Consider the following 13983-nt stretch of genomic DNA (forward strand, 5'->3'; position numbering starts at 1 on the left):
TGTTGCTTGGAGGAGATGGTGGTTGTGCAGCTGTAGCTGTCTGTGTGAGAGGTAATGACACAGCCTGTGCTTTTTCCAGGCTCATTCGTCTTAGTTTCTGTCAGGGCATTGGTTCCAACCACATGGCTGGGCAGCTTGTTACCCACTCCCACCGCCCTTTGTGTAAAGAAGTGCCTGCTCTGTTTTAACTGCACTTCCACATAGGTTCCATTTGTTTCCTCTGGTTTGTGTTTCATGTTTTTTTCTAATGTTGCCGGATGGTTTGTCAGTGCCTTTGACGATTTTGAATACTTGTATCAGGTCTCCTCATAGTCTATGTTCAAAACATAGTAGTTTTATATAGTGACTGAGATACAGAATTAACACACACTAAGCAGGAAGCTATGTTCATTCCACCTAGGTTGTCTATTTTCTTTTTTTAAAATTAATTCATTTCCCAAAGCAGAGTAAAATAAAAATTGGTTTATTGTATGCCCACCTTATTTGGAGTCGGCAGTTGTCTAAACATTTATGGCTCCAGAAAATCAAAAAAGGCACCGTTTCCCCAAAACTGTCAACGGGTCTTTTTTCCAATTCTAATCTCAAGATCATCAACATACCAGTGTCGCCAAATGGCCACTAGATGTTGCCATTTCGACCACCTAGTAAAAGCGGAAAGAAAATGTGCTTCAAACAGTCCTTTTGCAGGTCAAGAACCAGCTCAATGAAACAGACTTGGGGAATCTGGCTCACGGTGAACTCGTTGTTAACTGGGTGAATCTGACACTTTTTCCAGCTGTTCACAGCTCTCAACAATTTAAAGACACACAAAATGCATGTATTTTGCTGCACTGGGACTCTCCATTACCATGGTTGGAGATCCCTATTCTTAACCATAGGTGCATAGCTCAAGTCTTCCAGGATGTGATTTTAGCAGCCTTTCAGGGCTCTCTTTACCTTAACTGCCTAAGACCTGTGAAAAGCACTAAACTGGACCGCTTAAGCTAATGGTTAGTTCAGTTAGGTGCTTAGGAAAAGGCTGGACAATGACACTAAGGTCATGCAAGACAGGTATTGAGTACCACTGGTACAGTGTGTTATGTACGTTATGTGAGGAATGGACTGAGACAAAAAAAAGTTATCTTTGATCACGTTTTCAACATATTTTCAAACCATTAGAGGGACACCCATGTATGCAGATCACCCATGACCCCAGCACAGCCTGACCTACTGTGCAGTATAAACATCCTAGCTTGGTTTTGTATGTCATCTGGCTTCTGTTGCAGGCTGTGAAAGACGAGAGCTCAGTTTAAAGTGTCCTCCGAAAGGCAGGAGAGCTGCGCACACTGCACTGCTGAATTTTGTATGTGTGCAACTCCCGAGAATGATTGGCATGTGGATGAAATCCAAGGTACAGGGATGGCTTTGGATGTGATTAACGCAGTTACCAAAAGAAAACACCAGAGAATTTTAAAGTTCTCCCGAGTTTTTCTTTTAAAAAATCATCTTTTTTTTTGCCAACAGTGGCTTTTATTTTCAATTTTAAATTCCACCACTCAGGAAAGGGAACAAGCAAACAAGAGTTGTGTAATCCCCCAGAAATGTGTTAACAAAATTCAGTGCAGGAAGAACATGCTGCAGTACTGAGTACTACAAAGCACACCAAAACTTTACAGATCATTTCATAACAAAAGCTGTTTGATCTTAATAAAAACAAAACATATTTCTTAACTTGCTGGTATTTTGCCCCATGGCTGTCTGCTACTTGATTTCATCTAGTGTTACCGTGACTTTCTCTTGCCTCATTTGCTCAGAAAAAAAGATACATCAAAGATATTTTTTGGCATGTTGTTCTGTGACTTCAGTGCACTTCAACACCCAACTGTAAAAAAAGGCAGAGTTTATAAACCCAGTGCAAATGCTGAGAGAGTGAGTCAAGTTCTATAAAAAACATACTGTAAACATAAAATACATACAGTGTTTGTAATATACACATAGGTAGGTCCCTTTTCAGGCCATAAAGGCCCATGGGGGAATGGGCCACCATTTTTCTCAACCATCCAACACTGGAGGTGGAGGTGATGTGGTCAGCAGCATGCTCCAGCTGGCCTATTACACCTGGAAGGATTAAACCCCAGTACTCATTTGGAAAGCAGGCTGAGTGGACCTAGGAGCTGTCCAGAAGGAATTAGAGCAAGCTACATCACTTGCCCCTACCTGGGATTGGTCCCGCAACTTTCTATTCAGGAGCTAGAGGCCCTTGCCGTCTAAGCTACCACAGCTCTGATGTTTCACAGATATATTACACAAATCCAGGGCAAACACTTTTTTTTGTTCAGGACTATTGAGTAGACGTTTTGGAGCGGAACTGTTCTGAAATATTGACAGACTGTGAAATGGCTTAATCTGCAGCACATGTCTGTAATAACTGCAGAACAGGGTCATAAATAAGGCAAGGCAAGCTTATTTCTATAGCACGTTTCCGTACACACAGGTAATTCAAAGTGCTTTTTACGAATGGAAACCATAAAATAAATACAATTGATCCACTTCTTTAAAAAAACAAAGCATACTACATTGAAGACTTGAATGAGCCCTTAGGATGTGGTACAGCGATGCCATCAGTAGTCCCCCTTACTGATGATGTGCTGACTACAGTAACACTGCGCAGTATAAGAGTCAGTCCGGCTCCAGATATCTGGAGAATGTGCTGGGCTGAGGAGTCGCTGGTGCAAAGCTAAAGCCTATGGCAGTGTCTAATCCTGGGCCTGGAGAGCCAGTGTATGAGGAGTTTTTCAAGGTCTCTTTAAAGCATCAGTTCCTGAAGAGCTGTTTAATGAGTCCAGATAAACCAGTAACTAGCTGGTTTATCTCATTATGTGCTGAAGTGGGATGAAAACCTGCAGACACACCCACCCAGGACCCCCTCTGAAAGGGGCTGCTACCCTGGTGCTGCCACCCTGTGATTGGGTTCGGATTGCAGGCCACTCTGTAGACGGGCCAGCTTCATTCTTGCCAGGGCTGCAGAGAGGTCGTCCCTCTCCCAAAACACATTGCAAGGGCGTGGGTCGGCCTACATCGCTAGGAAAATGACTTAATGACAGCGGTTTCATTTTGTGTGAGTACACAGTAGTTTCTTCCAAACCGTACTTCACTTTTATCACGTATTCAGATGATTCACAAAGTCATTTGATCTAAATCATTTTCAAGCCTGTTGTAATAGGAAATGGCACGGGATCAGACCAATGTGCTTGAAAAACAGAGGCAGCTGCACATTGTGTCTTTGTAAAAAAAAAAAAGCATTACTGCTTTCTGGAATGGAAGGACATGCTAGTAATATTTTGTCAACAAAACCTTGCCTCCCTGCAATTTCACCAGACTAGACCTAGTGAGGTACCGTCATCCAGATCAGGTTAGTTGATTTTGATCGTCACAGAAGAGAAAGGGTCTTGCTGCTCTGGAATGAATCCAAAGAAGGGCAGACAGATATGTCAGCAGACTTAAAGAATTGAGTAGGGAGCTGCATAAGGAGGCATCAGCTACAACAAAGAAGTAAAGGTTCATTCCATGCTGAAAGGTAAAGAAAAGAAACCCAACATTTCAGCTGTGGAGTCTTGTTCAGGTGTGAGGGAGAGAGCAAATACATAAATAAAGGAATGTATTATATTTCCAGGCCTAAAAGAACTGTATCTCTTTATATTTTTTGACAACAAAGTTCCTGATTAGGATCAAGTATTCAAAACCACGAAAGGTATGGACAAAGTCAACCTAACAGAGTGTTTCAGGATTAACTGTCAATGTACTGTACAGAGACACAAGAGGCAACAAAAGAGCAGTGCTTTTAAATGCACTTATTTAAAATGAACTTTTCTTTGTAGAGTACTGGATGAATGTCAGATATAAAAAGATATACTTTTCAGTGTTGCAGTTCACAATCTTGATGTAGATGTGGAAAATCAGACTGCATTTATTTTACTATGGAAAATAATTTAGGACTTTCCCCGAGTGCAGAGGCTGTTTTGAACAGTAATAACTGGCACCATGTATTGCACTAACCCAGTCATTTGCAGGCCAAAAAGGACATTAGGAACCCAGAATGTTTTAATGCACATTATCACAAAACTTTTGAAAGCTTTTCCTTGCAGACCAATTATTTCAGTTTTACGTCCAGTTTTATGAGAATGAAGGTAAAAAAGTACTCATTCATCCATTTTCTAAACGCTTCTTCCAATTCAGGGTCACAGGGGTGTTGGTGCCTATTCCAGCAGTCAATGGGTACAAGGCAGGGTACACCCTGGACAGTACACCGGTCCATCACGGGGCCACACACAGATAAACACACACATTCAGGCCAGGGCCATTTTCCCAGAAGCCAATCAGTGTGCCTTTGGATTGTGGGAGGAAACTGGAGCACCCAGAGTAAAACCATGCAAACACTTGAGGGCAGATACAGACTCCACACAGACAGCATCCCACCACTTAAAGGCAGCGATGCCAACCACTGTGCCACCCTGTAAAAGTGCAGATTCAGCAAAACACAAACAACATCACAGTTATAGAGAAGTTATTTTCTTATTAAATATCATTTGGGAATATTAATTAAATCTGCAGTTAGAACTGAGTGCTCAAAGTGTTCATGTTTTCTTCATGAGGCGCAGGAAATCCTGTCAGGTTAAGACAGATATGGAGGGAAGCTGCATACTGAAGATAACACCAGGCTGCCTGGAAAGATTACATCTGACAAGTAGGTTTCAGGCTCAAGCTGTAATAGCTAGCCCTGGTTTCCTGTGGTGGGGCCAAGGTAGCCAGAATTGTGATTCAGAAGAACTTTATTTTTATTTCAGAATTGGCAGCCTTGTTTTGCCAAAGTTGCACATATTCTGCACAAACATTTTCAGTGCAGCGCAAAGGCGTTTTAAAATTTAAAAATATCAAACATCAGTAAATGTTTCTGGGCACTTTTTGAAAAAAATAAAATAGTATAAAGATCAATAGCAGCTGACTTGTTAGATAGCCTTGACCCTCACAGGTCAAGTACATGGAAATGGACAGATAGTACAAGCACAGCTGCCACAAGGCTAAACTAGCATTCCAATTTACAGACATAGACCTCAACATAGTTTGCAAACATGAATTTGCAAAACATGAATCATCCCCTTGTGTAGTCTTCACCGTTTGAGACTAAAAAGATAAAGTTCCAGTGTAAGGCAGTCCTTTAAGACCAAGGATGTATATTGTTCGTCCTCACTGGACTCACTGAAGAGCTGCAATATCTTGGTATTTTTGGGGTGACCACAATTGAACACAATATTCTACATGAGGTCTTATATGTAAAATAGTAGTTAAATAGTTTAAGCATAACATCCGTTGTTATGAGGTCTATAGTTTCAACTATGTATCCTAACATTTTCCTTTTTTAGTATGGTGTAGCAGTTGTATAACATCTCACCCCACCATGATTTAGTTACATTCCTTTAAGGAGTTTTTAAGATTTTTTTTTTCTCCTCAGTGTTTGAATGCCAGTGTTCAAATTCGACATTTACATGGCATGAATATGAATTTGGGCAGCATGGTGTTCCAGTGGATAGCGTTGCTACCTTGCAGTGCTGGGGGCCCTGGGTTCAGTTCCTGGGATACTGTCTGTGTGGAGTTTGTATGTTCTCCCCATGCTCGCATGGGTTTCTGGGTGCTCTGGTTTCCTCCTACAGTCTAAAGACATACTGGTGGGTTAATTGGCTTCTGGAGAAACTGGCCCTGGTGTGTGTGTGTGTGTGTGTGTGTGTGTGTGTGTGTGTGCGTGCTCTGTGATGGACTGTCATCCCATCCAGGATGTTTCCTGCTCTGCGCCTGTAGGGTCCAGCTCCTTGGCGTCCCTGCACTGGATCAAGCAGATACAAAATGGATGTGGATGAATGGATCAAGAGCTGAGCTGGGATCAGATCTTGCAGATGATAAGGCCCCCGCAAGACTAGAGCTGGGCAGCTCAACCTCTGCTAAAACTGCTCAATTTCAACAGCTGATTTCATATCTCAGGAAACAAAAATAACATTTGTACACGTCACTGAAAGCTAATCGGTATGCAGACTTGTTTCCTGATCAAAAACAGCATTTTTTTGGTCTGTTTCATTGTTATTTTTACTTTTATGTTGGCAGGGGTTGAGGTCTGCATTTGGAAACTGCGTGTCCCTTGAGATTTTGACAGATGACTCGAGTGAAATCGGTGTCAGCTGTGCTCTGACTCTGCTCTTCCCCAACAGCAGTGCAATACCCAGTGAACTTGTGCACCCTGGTTTCACACCTTCATCCCACTAACTGCCTATTTCCCCAAACAGAGAACGCAAGTTTATTTTCGACAACCATGTGGTGGTGAAAAATCACGTCGCACAACAAGCATGCTTGAGACATCTTGCCGTTTCTTTTGAACATTTTTGTCCTCTGCTTTCTTGGTGCCCGTTTTACTGAGTCACCCTGGCACTTAAAAAAGACCACAGTCTATCATGGAATTACCCTGGAAAATAGCAATTTAAGCACAAGCAAAATCCAAGAGTTATTCAGGGCCTGAGTAACAAAATATGCAAGATAAAGTGGTTGCTCTTTAGAGTGCCTAATACATTCATTTTTGTCATCCATTTTCTAATCCAGGTGGATGCTGCACATTGGTGGTGGTGGAGGGGAGTCCCCATTACCTGTAAAGCGCTTTGAGTGGAGTGTCCAGAAAAGCCCTATACTGTATAAGTGTAAGCAATTATTATTATTATTAATCCAATACAGGGTTGCAGGGGAGAGGCTGAGCCTTCCTCTGCAAGCAACAGGCACAACCGCAGAATACACCCTGTACAGGAAGCCAGTTTGTCACAGCACACAGATTCACAAACACACATTCACAGCAGGGCTAATTTTACCAGAAGCCAATTAGCCTACTAGCATGTCTCAGGACTGTTTCACAGGGAGAACATACAAACTCCAGGCAGGTAGTGCACCAGGAATTGAACCCAGAGCCCCAGTGCTGCTAACTACTGTGCCACCCCTCCTGTGTTTTATCAAAAGTATAACAAACACCGAAGAGCTCCTGTTAATTTAAGTAGTGGCTGATATAAGGGTACGAACACTTGTGACTTTTTACTGTGGATCTACAGTTTGTCTTTATGAAGCTGCCTACCGCCAAGCAATCGGCAATCTGAATGAAGTAGCTTAAAACGATTACAGGATTGCTCATTTTATGGATTCACCTGAGAAAAAAGCTAAGATGTTGATCGTTTTAGGGCCCCTGAGGAAAATGAATCATTGTGCCTAAGAAAACCCTGGACATATGTGATTATAGTTTAAATAAGCCTTAGTGACACTTCGTTTTTACACACCCAATAAGATTAATAAAAATAATTTTACATTTTATTCTTTAATACAGTATTGAAAGTTTCAATGGTACTTACTAGTCTAGAGATTCCCATGAGTGGGAAACCACATATCTGCTAGACTTTGTTCCACCCCAACTCTTTCCTTAATTAAATCCATTATGGAACTACCAAGCACTGGATTAGCAGTAATCAGGATTGATTGGAGAAATCTGCCAGCCTCCCCCAGCTCGTCGAGTGCTCCTGTTTGAAGGAGAGCCTGCAGATTCACCGCCACCCCAGGACCTGCACTGTAGGCGTCAGTTGTATAGATATTATTACAACCACTTACTCAATAGATCAGGAGTCTCCAGCCCTACAGCTGGAGAGCCCCTATCAAGCTGGTTTTATAGGTTGGTAGTACTGTAGGTCGATTTCTAAAGCATTGTAAGTTTCATCTGTGATCTATTATACAGATGATTCATTAAATGAAATACGTAAGAGATCATGTGGAACATAAGGACATTAAGAACACAATAACAGGTCCCAAACGACAGCAGGCCATTCCACCCATCTCACCAGATTGGTCATTAGTAATTAGTAATTAATTGATCCAGGATCTCATCCTGCCACTTCTGGAAAGAGATCGTGATACTGGCTTCAAGAACCTGGCGGGGTAGCTTGTTCCACACTCCCACACCCATTGTGGTAAAGAAGTGCCTCACGTTCTCAGTTCTAAATATGCTTCTGTGTGGTTCCCACATGTCTCCACGGGTTCTTTTTCGCTGTTTATTATGGAGATGCCAGCTATGTGAACTTTGGGGATTCCGAACAGCTGGATTAGTTTCCCTTAGTGTAGTGTGTGTAGTTAAAAAGATCCAATTCTTTTGGCTCGCTAGTGCAGGACATGCCTTTCAGCTCCAGACACTGGATGTTGTTCTCTGGATTAATTCCAGCGCAACAATTACCTTTTTTTTAACGCGGTAACCGCTGCAATAGATTAATAACACAATGGAGCACAATGACCATTGACAAGGTATGTACTCAAGAACTGCCACATGCCCAGTCTTTAAACCGACACAGAACACTTAATAGGATGTAAGATTTGTTAGTAAATAGTTAATTTCGAAGCAAGATTCACCATATTCCCCATCATTTCCCGGAACGAATTTTGCATTACACAGTAATCACTGATGTTGTGAAACGCTTTTATCTGAGATACAGACCCTCTCTGTTTCTGTTAAGCATGTGGCATTTTTTGCCTGGGTAGCACAGTAGGACTGGCGCTGGAAATCTTTCTGAGCTAATACTCTGTTGTGCACAGCTCGTTAATAACCAACTGGAAAGATCGAAAGTCTGACTTCCAACAACCAACAGTCGACGACTCAGTCAGAGTCCCTGAGCTTGCGGCGATAATGCTGTTCTGTTGGCTCAAAACACCTGCTTCAACAAAACAGGCGTACAGTATGGTAATATTAGACGAAAACTGGAAAATAAGGGAAAATGTTCAAATTAAAATGACAGATGCCACGAGGTTTTTGACACGCGCAATCTGGTCGTCCGACATGTTTTAAACGTATTTTAAACAGAAACAGTGTTAATTACCAATAGGGTCGAGTTTCGCTTACGCGCAAATTATGCGTTTTCCCTAATTCCCATAAACTGGCAAAACGTACCATAACACCTAAACTGAATAAAATCTGAAGAAAAAATGACTTGTCATTTACTACTCTAGTTTAATGCCTTTCCTGTATCCTTCACTTTTGCAGTTGGAGTCTTCTCAAAATGTAAAATGATAACACAATGTGTCGTTTAGAGTTGTTTTTATCCCCTTCAGCGAATTTCCCTCCATTGCCATAAGGTAATGCATCCTTTTACGTCTTTGAAACGTTCTTTTGCAATCGGTTGCAACAAGTTCGTCGACAACCCAACACAGGGAGGAATGCCTTCTGTCCTGAAAAAAACGCGCTGCACGCAAAGCGAAATGAGTCGCTTTTTCCACCAGTCATTTGTGTGGTCGGGTATTAGTGAATCCTTCTGGCACCATGGCACCCATGCCGTCTTCATGAACGGCACAGATCTACCTGGAGGATCTGGTTAGTATTTTTAAGATTAACACTAACAGTTGTAATCTGCCACAATTAACAATGTAACATTTAAGAAATTTGGGGAGGAGCACTAATGATTTGGTGTCAGATGTTAGAGTGGTTAAACTCCTTCTCTAGCGCTCCGGGGAAATTCTGTCTAAAACGTAGCTGTTGAGAAATCAACAAAGCGCAGCCACGAAGGATGTGTATATTTGAGGGTGCACAGCTCTCACATGCCTAACACAATTGCACTGAGAGAGACGATTCACGGCGCTCGGAAGCCGGAGCAGTAAATCTCTCAGCTGAGTTCCCAGCACAGTAGGTGTGGGATTTACATAACTCCTCCCGCTGGTTGATAGCGATCTGACGGGCTCAAAGTCCTGTTGTTGACTAGGCTGGAGAGCGATCACAAAGATCGGAGATCTGAAATTGGTGCGGCGCTTCACTAACCTGGACAACCGTATAAATTCGGACTTTAACCTCGGTTTCCCTTCTTGTCCTTTATCTACACAATGAAGTAAGTTTGTTTTCTTTATATACAACTTTATTTAGAAGAATGGAATTATTTTGATATACGCATGTTGCAGTAGTCGGAGAAAGGCATTATCTACAACTCAATACTTAATCTAGCGCGTCTGACACAGCGAAACGCAAATACCTTTAGGTATTTGGATGCCAAAGGATCACAGAATTAAAACATACCTGCCTACCACAGTACCATACCTGCTCCTTTGCTACCGTAAATATCGAACCTTGTGTAGAAAGAAGTTGTGGCGTTATCGCATCCGTAGAGTTACATTATTGAGTTAAGGAGTCCAGAATTTTTTATAAAGTATGTAATTTTCGAGTACTCGATGGGCATGTACAGGTATGTACTGTATATACCTGCCTTGATTGCTCTTTTGCTGCTGATAAAGTTATTGCATTGGCAATAATTTTAACTTAGCAGGGAGGTCTGTGCGCTACAGCCCCGGAGTTCCCGCAGGTTGGTAAATATGAAAACAAACTTCGGTTTCCGGCGAATAATAATAATTAGAGGCACGAATGCAAAACGTACTCTAGTTTCATGGAGAATTCTCTTGATTTTGATAGATTTTTGGTCACAGCGAATTTACGTAAAGAGGTACTATGACCCTGAGGATTTGACCACTTCAGTCTAGTTTTCTAATGAATTTTGAATATAAATACAATCGGAATATAGTAACTACCTGGGACTGAGTGAACGAGCAACCCGACACATGAGACAGGTTAATGTTTGCCTGCTAAATGTTCAGCGTTATGTCTATTAGTAGTTTGTATAAATTAATGAATAAACAAATTTAATAGTTAAAAAAAAGTTATTAAGCGACTGAACACCGCGGCCCCGAGGGCACACGAACAGGCGGGGACAGGCGCAGCGCTCCGATTGACTGGCTCCGAAACCTGTTGGGTAACATTCTGAAAACCGCTCGAATACCTCGACTTCTCGCTCTCATGCTGTTTTCATAGTGTCTGGTTTGAACCAGTGCTTGGTGCTTACCGAGCGCTTGAAATTGGGTGCTCTCAAGTACAAAGTTTCGTTCTGTAATCGCCACGAACTCAGTCACATCTCCTTTCACTTTATTCCCAGAACTTCCTGTGCATGAGGTTACTCAACAGATTTGAGGTTAACACTAAAGCCTTTCCGTAATTTTGTATGATTTTAACTTTTAAATAGAAAGATTAACTTGAAGGGAACCCAGCACTGTGGTCAGAGGTTGTCGTTGTTGTGGTTCTCCTCTGTAAATAGCGCCTGGTTCATATTTAACCTGTCGGTTCTGTGTTTGTATTTCTCTGGTGATCTAACACCCCCTATTCGAACTAATCTCTTGCATTGAGGCACTCAATGTCCAATAGACCAGTGATTAAAGGGTGGAGTTCTTATGTGGTGTGATTATAAGCTGTACAAATATTGCAATTACAAGTGATTACAGTTCACTGTGAGTAGCCAGGAAGTTTTTTTTTTTGAAAAATCACATGAAACTTGCATGGACATAACAATGTGTTCACTAATTCCTATTACAGGTCATACTGACAACAATATTCAGTGGCCTGCTTATTGATATTTTGAGTGTTTCTGTGATTGTCTCTAGTACTGGGGTTATAATAACAGTCATTGTGTTGTGTGGTGTCAGGACAAAGGTTGTTGGGAAAAATGAGATTGACCTTGTCAAAGCACTGCTTCATTGCTTAAATAATCCTGGTGAACATTGATAATTCAGAATTAGCTGGAGTAAATACTTGTAACGTGACAATGGTTACCAACGATATTCAGCCCATCTAGCCCATTCGCTAGTTAGTGCTTAATTGATCTGTGAATCTCATCCATTTTAAGCCATTTAATAAAAGAAACCAGGGTATCAGCTTTAACCACACATCTGGGTAACTTGTTCCATACTCCCACAACCCTCTGTGAAAAGGATTAGCATCCCGCTCTAAGTTTTAAAAGCACTTCCACGCATTTTCCTCTTGTGACCTCTGGTTAGTGTTTCAAGGTTCATTTGTAAGACGTCCTCTGGTCAGTCTCTGTCAGAGCCTTTGTGAATACTTGTATCAGGTCCCCTCGGAGTTGTTCCTGTTCCAAACTAAAGAGATCCCATTCCTTCAGCCTGCCAGTGTAGGAGCAGAAATGGAATGGAAAAGCCAAGGCTGATGCCTCATCTAGGTAGTAAAGAGAAAGGAATGTAGGGGGACAGAGGAGACTGGGGTTGAGGCAGAGACTGCTGACAGTACAAAGGAAGAGAGAGAAATCGAATACTCAGGTATGTCGCAACTGTCCTCTTTACAGGAACTGTATGAGGCACAAGAGCTTCACAGTTAGGCAATTTATTACCATCCAGATCTTCCAAAAAACATGTTCTTTTTGTGGAAGTAAGATTTTAATTTTTTTTTTGATTTGAATGAATCAAGGCTGCCACTTCTTTGACATTTACTGTGCTGGGGTGAAAGAAATTCATGTTTTTTTTTTAATTTAGTGAATGGATTTGCTGTCCTCAGTGAAATTCTGATTTTTTTTAAAGCAATTGAATTCAGTTGGGACAGACTCTAGTTGTGTTCACATGAGCACCAAGGGCAGGTTCATGTCTGTCCCAACACACCGTGGGCCAGGCTGTCATAGACTGCAGGCTGCCTCCCGGAGATCTAGAAACCTGATTTGCGGTTGCTGATGGTTATCCATACTGCGGGCGTAGAGAGAAAACTGGATACTTCTGTCCCTTTGAAAGGTTTTCTTTTTAAGGTCCCAGTCCTTTCTCTTTCTCTCTCCATCTCGCCACACTTGAACAGAACACTCCCTCTGAACTCCCTAACAGTGTTACAGTTTTTCAATCCAAAAAAATAATCATTTGATTTATCGATTTGTTAGGCAGACATCCGGATAGTGGGCAGCTTACTGTACGTACATAGGTTACAGACGTGCGGTGCTGGGAAGAGCATTGATAATATGATAGTTGCAGGTATTTTATAATACAGTACCGTCCACGTAAGAGCACAGGGGCTCACCGTGCCTGATCTTAGCCTGCATGTAATCCCTTCCCTGTGTATGTGATGCTGGTCCGTCCATTGAACAGATCTCCCCCAGAAATGATGCTCCCCATTTATCCAGCTGGGTGGACTGGATCAACTGGGGTGCGGTAGCTCTCGAGGCACAACAGCAGTGTCTGGAGCAAGGACCCAGACCCACAACCCACCAGTTACAGTATGAATCCAGAGGCTCACCATCTCCCGTGTGCCATCTCCAATTCATGCTCAATACAAAACAGTCACTTTTGGAAACGTCCCATCAGAGGAAATGCACAGCGAGGAATGAGGCTCGATGAGTCCAGAGGATTCAAATCAAAAGGTTGGCGCTGTAGCTGGTCAACATGAGGTAAAGCATGAGTTCTTGTTGACAGGGAAATTAGCTGTGTATCGTTGCTCTCAGCGCTATTGAGAGGTGTTGCGATCCAGCAGTCCGCCGCTGAACAGCTCAGTTGTCTCTGGAAAGGTGCAGAGACGTGCAAGAGCCGGCTGTTTGTCAGCGATAACCATCTCAGCTGTTGATAAGGAGGTTAAAAACCCTCAATTTGTGCTGCTGCAGCTGATCTGGTGTCAGATAAGGCCGGAGAGATCTGCCGTTAGGACTGCGTGTGTTGCGGAGGGGAGTGCTTTCGAACGGAGGGTGACCTAGCTTCTGGAAAAAATGATCTTGCCTTCCTTTGTCTTTGATATGAGACTGCGTCTTCCGACACCCAGCTGGGCCTGTCAAAGACTGTGGGGGCCAGTTTTGAGCCATTCACTGGCTGTGCGCTCTGCGGACTAGACTGGCTATTTTGCATTTTGACTTAAGAATGCATACATGGCCCAGTGAGAAAAAAAAAGTGCTGACCATCTTAACCCCAAGGTGCACGGCCTTGAAGGAGATTCTATAGGTCACTTTGAATCAACAGTAGCCCATGACCTTTGACCTCTGATCTTGCTTTCAGGTTTGGTATGCGGAAGACTCCTGTGTGTCATGTTTTATACAAATCTGTCCATTTGTGTTCTTTGTGAATTAGAATGGTGCAGATGCCTGCCCATAGCTGTCTATA

General features: G+C 42.4%; 1 protein-coding gene across 2 annotated transcripts in view; it reads left to right on the forward strand.

Moving 5' to 3' along the window:
• The first annotated feature begins 9545 nt into the window (after positions 1-9545).
• The window catches only part of traf3ip2l (TRAF3 interacting protein 2-like), a 37218-nt gene continuing 32780 nt past the window's right edge, over positions 9546-13983 (forward strand). The window contains exon 1 of one of the 2 annotated variants that reach the window (XM_088608526.1): positions 9546-9914. In XM_088608526.1, coding sequence (XP_088464652.1) covers positions 9910-9914 — 5 coding nt within the window. In that variant the 5' untranslated portion in view covers positions 9546-9909. The remainder of the gene's footprint in view (positions 9915-13983) is intronic. The other variant, XM_088608525.1, reaches the window with a different exon arrangement.

The sequence above is a fragment of the Lepisosteus platostomus genome, chromosome 2, assembly GCF_059453375.1.
Source record: "Lepisosteus platostomus isolate fLepPlt1 chromosome 2, fLepPlt1.hap1, whole genome shotgun sequence".
NCBI lineage: Eukaryota > Metazoa > Chordata > Actinopteri > Semionotiformes > Lepisosteidae > Lepisosteus > Lepisosteus platostomus.